This window comes from Salmo salar, chromosome ssa07 (assembly GCF_905237065.1).
Source record: "Salmo salar chromosome ssa07, Ssal_v3.1, whole genome shotgun sequence".
Taxonomy (NCBI): Eukaryota; Metazoa; Chordata; class Actinopteri; order Salmoniformes; family Salmonidae; genus Salmo; species Salmo salar.
Genome location: NC_059448.1, coordinates 15,118,862 through 15,126,794, shown reverse-complemented (window position 1 = coordinate 15,126,794; position 7,933 = coordinate 15,118,862). Strand labels below are relative to the sequence as shown.

General features: G+C 43.9%; 1 protein-coding gene across 2 annotated transcripts in view; it reads right to left on the bottom strand.

Moving 5' to 3' along the window:
* Positions 1–346: 346 nt before the first annotated feature.
* ppp1cb (protein phosphatase 1, catalytic subunit) overlaps positions 347–7,933 on the bottom strand; it is a 35,934-nt gene continuing 28,347 nt past the window's right edge. The window contains exons 1-8 of one of the 2 annotated variants that reach the window (XM_014206636.2): positions 5,341–5,359; positions 4,676–4,807; positions 4,303–4,533; positions 3,929–4,033; positions 3,493–3,564; positions 2,277–2,428; positions 1,330–1,464; positions 348–927 (exon numbers count right to left, since the gene is read on the bottom strand). In XM_014206636.2, the coding sequence (XP_014062111.1) occupies positions 823–927; positions 1,330–1,464; positions 2,277–2,428; positions 3,493–3,564; positions 3,929–4,033; positions 4,303–4,533; positions 4,676–4,807; position 5,341 (933 nt within the window). In that variant the 5' untranslated portion in view covers positions 5,342–5,359 and the 3' untranslated portion in view covers positions 348–822. 2 annotated transcript variants of the gene reach the window in all.

Sequence of the window (7,933 nt, the reverse complement as noted above, 5' to 3'; positions counted from 1 at the left end):
TTACTGTAGTGTTTAATACGATTCAACTTTGTTTTATGGAACTCCAATCATCTTTGATTGTGGCTGCGAGCAGGGATTTGATTCGTCAGGATCGTACAGTATGATTGGACAACAAAAATGTATTATGTGCTACTACAGCGAAGGGAACCATGGCTGTGCATTTGTTTCGTTTTTCAGTTTTGAGGAATTTCAGTTGCTGCTGTTGGAAATAGCTTTGATTTGGTGACATTCAATTGACTTTTACATTTCTGTGTGATTTAGTCTTCTTTTTACAATACTTTGAAGTGTTTTATTTGTCACTGCATTGAAAGCACATATTTCAATGAAAAAGACACTGACCAACCAAAAAAAGGTTACCCCATTTTATTTATTGAAAACCCAGTAATTGTCATTAACACCTGTTCTTACTTGACAGGTGGGGTGGGGTGAAATGGTCAACTGGGGCTAGTAGTCGTCATTCTGTCATAAGCCAAAAAGCACGAACAAAAGAACGAAGAAAAACACTCCGATATGCAAACAGAATGACCACCTTGTGTTGTCATTGTTTCCTAAACTCAACTTTTTTTTAAATGGGTGTGGTTGGTGACACAGGGGGAGCGGTGCGTGACACAACAGTTCAGAGAGGGAAATGACAACAAAAGACACAACGGAGGTGGGGCGCAGGGGGTCATCAAATCAAAAACTTTGCTTTGCGTTTTATCTACGTTTATTTATTTCTGCCAAGTGTTTCTCCATTGTGAAAAACTGATGAGGGACCGTCACTCATCCACGACATCCCTCCATCTCCCTCCCTTCTGCTCTCTCTCTCTCGCTCTTCCTTGTTCACCGTTTCTTTGGTGGGACCACGGTGCGGGGCGGGGTGATGGGGCGGCCGGAGTTCATCCCTCCGTACTGGTACTTGGCCTTCTTCTCAGACGGCTTCAGGATCTACAGAGTGACGGTGGACATGGACCATTAAGACTACACATCTAAATCCCAATCCAAGGCATATTTCACCTGTCAAATGATTCTTTAATCAATAAAACCAGTAGACAAGATACTGCATAGTGTTGGATTCTATCAAAGCTGAGGGTTGTCGTTTGGCCCCAGCTGTTGCAGAGTGATAGAGCTGATAATCACAACATAGCATTGACAAGTACCACATTGAATAAACAGTAAACGTCTGTGTGTAGAATGATACACTTTAGGGACTTATCCTGAGAATACCCTCAGTCAGTCTACCCTAATGACAACCAAACTACTTATTCTCCGTAGAGACAGAAAATAGCTGTCGTCAGTGGTTGCAATGACACTACTGATATTATACTGACGTTACATGAGTGACGTTACCTGAAAGGAGCACATCAGGGTCTCGTCAACACTCATCATACCGCCGGCGTTGTCAAACTCTCCACAGTAGTTAGGAGCTGAGAACAGAGTCACCAGCTGCCGCTTGGCAAAGAACTCGTAGCCGTCCTCCACCACCTGGGAGACACACACAGTCAGCACATCAGTGGAGTGGGGGGAGACACACACAGTCAGCACATAAGTGGAGTGGGGGGAGACACACACAGTCAGCACATCAGTGGAGTGGGGGGAGACACACACAGTCAGCACATCAGTGGAGTGGGGGGAGACACACACAGTCAGCACATCAGTGGAGTGGACCATCGAAGTCATGAAGTGTAACTATATCAGTGTGTAGCTACAATTAAGCAATAAGGCCCGAGGAGGTTTGGTATTTGGCCAATATGGCTAAAGGTTGTTTTTATGCACGATGCAACGCGGAGTTCCTGGACACAGCCCTTAGCCATTAAGGCCTGAGGAGGTGTTGTTAGTCTAAAAGAAATGTGAGATAATGTCTGGATGCTTTTTATAGTGGAGATCAAGTTTATAAAGTGCCTGGCTGTTTTAACCAAATCAGCATTCAGGATTAGACCCACCCGATGTTTAAATGGCCAATATACCACAGCTAAGGGCTGTTCTTGTGCACAACGCAATGCAGAGTGCCTGGACACAGCCCTTAGCCGTGGTATATCGGTCATATACCACAAACCCGAGGTACCTTATTGCTATTATAAACTGGTTACCAACGTAATCAGAGAAGTAAAAAGAAAAGCTGTTAAGTATCTCAACAGCAATGGAGAAGTGTTTTAAGATTTGATACTTTGGGTTTATAGGAACTGGAGCTGTCAATTGTGTGTGTAGCAGGGTTTGGGTGGATTATGTTGCTAGTACTGGACTACTCTAATGTCTTGTTTCGACTACAATGACAGGTCAGTTGATTGTTACAGTACCTGGTGGGCTCTGCAGATGAGGTCCAGATCGTGGCGGTTGAGGAACTTGCTGACCACATCGGCCCCAAACGTGAACGAGACCCCGCGGTCGTTCTCCCCCCAACCCTGAACATCTTTGTCTGGGTCCGACCACAGCAAATCGCACAGCAGCCCTGGAATGAACAACACACACACACACACACACACACACACACACACACACACACACACACACACACACGTGTAAAATGACCTCACGGTCCAGTGGTTCACATCACCCCCATATAAGGAGATGTTTGCTAGAAAGGTCTGATGAGCAGATACTAGATCCCTTGGGTTTTCTGTGACTTATTCAACGATTCTCAGAACCTTATTTAGATGTAACTATACATAGGTCTACTGTATTGACATAACAATGGGTTGATCACGTACAGTCATTAAAGTGATGTTTAAACAACTCATCTAAAATGGTAATGTCAAAATTCATTTGGTTTGGAGAATCAGAAACTCTTTAACAAAGAATTAGCTAAACTGCCCAAAATTAGTACAATCATGGGATGACCCCTACTGTCCGCTAAGGGATATAGCACATGTTTTTGGAAACAGCTTGGAGAGGAGTGTGTGTATTACTATCCTTGTGGGGACATTTCGCAGGCCCACACAAGGACAAAGGCTATTTTAGGCTTAGGTTTAGTGTTACAATTAGGGTTAGGTTTAGGTTAGGAGTTAGGTTAGGAGTTGGGTTTAGGTTAGTAGTTGTTTAGTGTTAGGAGTTAGGTTTAGGTTAGGGTTAGGTTAGGAGTTAGGGTTAGGATAAGCGGTTGTTTAGGGTTAGGAGTTAGGGTTAGGATCAGGGTTGTTTAGGTTTAGGAGAAATAGGATTCTGAATAGAAATCTATTTAAGGTCCCAGGAAGGACAGTAAAACATATCTCTGTGTGTGTGCGTACAATATGTACAATTTGAATGCACAGAGATACCGTGATGAGACCCTGAGGCCCATTGTGAGGCCCACTTCTTTTAACGTATCTGTGACCAACAGATGCATATCTGTATTCCCAGTCATGTGAAATCCATAGATTAGAGCCTAATGAATTTATTTCAATTGACTGATTTCGTGATATGATACATAACTCAGTAAAAGCTTTTAAAATTGTTGCAGGTTGCGTTCATCTTTTTTGTTCAGTATATGTGTATGTACATGTGCATCCATCCATCTGTGTGTGTATGTGGACCTACCGGTGTCAGGGACGTCTGTGGGTCTCATGATACGACGGATCTGCTCCATAGACTGCAGGTCTGGAGAGAGGCCTGGTAGGAGACAGAGGAGCGCAGAGACAACAGCACTCAGTCATCCAAAAACGCATTAAAACAGCACACACTTTCAAGGTTAGTTTCCCTGCCAGGACCAGCAGGTTGTAGGAGGCACTGCTGTGCACAGTGCCTTTCAGTCTTTATTCACTTAATCATAGTCATGACTCATGTCTAATTCCTGCTTGCGTTATTATATATACTGTAACTATTTAATAGCTATGTAGTATGTAATCATTATTCTAATACTACATCAACCTTCATATTCACTTTCTGAGCAAGACAAAACTCTCCAAGCTCTTTTAACAACCATATCATTCATAGACAGGGAGTTTGAGTGACAGCTCTTCCAGCTGTACTGCACCTCCATGGCAACAGAAGATCTTCTCATCTACGATGGCAGCGATGGGAAGGCAGTTGAAGCAGTCAGTAAATGTCTTCCACAGCTTTATGTTGAATCTGCGCTTACCTAGAGAAACATTAAGAGATGAAGATGAAATATACTTCATACAATCATCTGGGATCTTCTAGACTCATGTGAGACAGTGTGTGGAAGTGTATTCATCTGCAACTTTACTCCTGTCACAGAGGCTGTATGTGTTGAATGGCTAGTAAACATGAATTAGCGTGTGTGTCGGGTGGGTATTTACTTGTATGATACACTAACAAGTGCATGAGGCAATGTATTGATGTGTGAGTGTGTGTGCAGAGTGTGTGTGTAGAGTGCATACTACTCACACTCATCATAGAAGCCATAGATGCGGTTTATGGAAGCACACTCGTGGTTGCCTCTGAGGAGGAAGAAGTTCTCGGGGTATTTGATCTTGTAAGCCAGCAGTAGACAGATGGTCTCCAGGGACTGCTTGCCTCGGTCCACGTAGTCCCCCAGGAACAGGTAGTTAGCCTCGGGCGGGAAGCCCCCGTACTCAAAGAGCCGCAGCAGGTCTGTGTACTGGCCGTGGATGTCACCTGAGGGGCGGGCAGGAGGGCGGGGGGGGGTTACTTAACTACCATAGCCTATCCATCCACAGAGGCCAATGAATGAATAATAGGTCTTGAACTGGACAACTCATCATCAGCCACCATAACCATCCTCATCATCACCACTTACCACAGATTTTGAGGGGAGCCTCCAATTCCAACAGGATGGGCTGGCTGAGGAAGATCTCTCTGGACTTGATGCAGAGGCCTCTCACCTCAGCCTCTGACATCTGCACGATCTTCCCTGGGCGACATCCCCGCACTGACACAGAGACACAGAGACACAGAGAGAGACAGTTAGATTTGATGGCAAAGAGTGCTAGAACTTAAACGCACATTTCCCTCGTCAATGGAACTTTGTCAGATGTTTCCAAACCTCAAAAGTAGAGTAATGTCAAGATGAAACCACATCCCACGACATTGGTTGTGGTTCTGTCTTGACAGACTACCCTAGAGGTCTGAAAACAATCTGCGGTGTTTGAAAACATCTGAAAGTGTCATGTCTCCATATCATCTGTGGTGACAATTCACTTTTCTGCCAGGTGCAACAGACCTACATTTTGAATGTGAGGGTGTTCCTTTATTGCTACTCAGAAGTCAGAGTGCAGAACTACCAAGGCTGAAGTGACGACTGGAGGGAGGTGGAGTGGAGGAGGGGGTGGGGGGGTTGGTGGGGGGGTGGAGGGGGGACAGGGGACAGTGAACTAGTCCAGTTCAGGATACGAGCGCAGGCACAACACTAAGCTGGTACCCCCTACTACCCCCGAGCACGCAACCCTATTTCTTTTTACTTACTTTTCAAATCTGTGTTTATAACCACAACAGGAACACATGGTGAGTCAGTCCGGCCCAATGTCCCGAGGGTGAGGTTTTCATGAAACAGCCAAACAGGGTAAATATGGTAAATACTGGTACTGCCTGTATATAACCATGTTATTTTTACTCGTTATTGTCATTCGATATTCACTGTGTATTTATTCCTCATGGCACTATCTTAATCTCTGCATTGTTAGAAAAGGACCCGTAAGTAAGCATTTCACTGTTAGTCTACACTAGGGCTGTGGCGGTCACAAAACGTTGTCAGCCAGTGATTGTCAAGCAAATAACTGGTCGGTCTCATGGTAATTGACCGTTAATTAATATAAACACAATTAGCATCTCCTGGCTTCCACACATGGATTTATTAGACATTTGAAAGTCTAATAAATCCATGTAATATAGCCTACACCTTCACAATAAATCCATTATTTATTTTAGACAGGTCTAAAGAAGCATGATATGAAGGAAATGTAGTGTATTTCAGAAGAACAGAATAGCATACTCTGAGTTGTCCTTATGTTAGGTCCTGATGTGGCTATGCCAAATGGCTGTGGGCTACACTCATTTATTTAGCAGACAAGATTTGCTTCGAATTCCGTGGTATTATTTTATTGTATGAAGAATACAATTGAACGAAGCTGAATAAAATGGAAATATTTTCTCCGCACATGCGGCTACTCTGTGTTGAGCGGTTAACAAAGAAACAGGCCTTCCTGTATGGTTCATTTAGAGTTATTCATGTAACTTTAAAGCAGATTCATGTGCTTCATTTGAAGAAGTTATTTGGCCACTTTAGTTATGAATCAAACCATATTAAACATATAGGTCTATGGGCTAGGCTACATGAGGTGTGCGACTATGATTAGAAAAAGCTGCAAAAGAAAGGCATTGTTTCTTACACTGGGCATTATTCACTAGTGATAATATATAATTCACAAGTGATAGGCTAATATTGTCACCCATCAGACTATTCTTGGTTTAATTTTGTCATACATATACTACATAATATATGTGTGAAATTAGTTTGGATTTAGAATGGACCAGTCATGCCTACCGGGTGGCGCAGTGGTCTAAGGCACTGCATCGCAGTGCTAGCTGTGCCACCAGAGATTCTGGGTTCGGGCCGCGACCGGGAGGGTCATGGGGCGACGCACAATTGGCCCAGTGTCGTCCGGGTTAAGGAGGGTTTGGCCGGGAGGGATATCCTTGTCTCACCGCGCACTAGCGACTCCTGTGGCGGGCCGGGCGCAGTGCACGCTGACCAGGTCGCTAGGTGTACGGTGTTTCCTCCGACACATTGGTGCGGCTGGCTTCCGGGTTGGATGTGCGTTGTGTCAAAAAGCAGTGAGGCTTGGTTGGGTTGTGTTTCGGAGGACGCATGGCTCTCGACCTTCGCCTCTCCCGAGTCCGTACGGGAGTTGCAGCGATGAGACAAGATTGGAACTATTACCAATTGGATACCATGAAATTGGGGAGAAAATAAATAAAAATAAAAATAATAAAATAAATAGGAATGGACCATTCATCATGCACCTGTCTCGAAACAGGGGAAACAGGGGCAGCGGGAAGAAAATACATGTCATCTATGAACTTGGTTTATTTTCATGCCAGCCAGGTAGGCTATACTCCTGTTGTAAAGACAAGCAATGTGCTTAATATTCGGAAAGTTCAGAAATAAATAAATAAATAAAGTAGGCCTAGCCTATAGAAAGCTGATGGAATCCTCCTCTTTTTATTAGCAGCCATCACTCTGTTTTCTCCCGCAATTACACAGCTTATAGAAATGTTGCGCAACATGAGCTCATGGGCTCTCATGAAGTGTTTGATGAAATGTTTGATTACATTTGTCATATATTTGCATTGACGTCAGAGTGATTAGAGGGACAATAGAGTGCTGAGTACCAGGCAGTTAGCAAGTTTGGTAAGCTACCAATGACTAGCAGCAGCATCAGAGCTTGGAGAAGCCAAATTACCGTGACAAAACCGTCATGTGGAATTTGACTGCCTTCATGACTCGTGACCGCCGGTATGGTGGTAACACGGTCACCGCAACAGCCCTAGTTTACACCCATTGTTTATGAAGCATGTGACAAATACAATTGGATTTGATATGAGGGCCTGGGTTGTGTCAACACAGTGGTCCCAATAGACTGACAGCATGCAGAGTGCCTCCACAACACCAGCCATTCAGAATAAGTGAGGCCTGGGCTGGGACTGTGTAAGTGTCTCTTCTCACATTATGATCGCTACAGATAGGCCTACTAACACTAGGAACAAAAAGCACTGGCTGTGGTTGTTATTTAACATGGAATAACCGGGTCACGTTCATTTAGTCAGCTATATGTAGACAAAGGTGTCCCTAAAGCATTCTAAATGAAAAAGGTACATTGAACAATGGGCACAATTCATCAAACATTTGAGAAGACTAGATTTCTTCCGTTGTAACTAAGAGAAATGGTTTTCATAGCATGCATTTGGAAAGAAGACATGCACAATGGATTTATTGCCAAACCCCTTTCTAAACATGTACTCCATTTTGCATTGCTAGCTATTTAATGGTAGACTACGG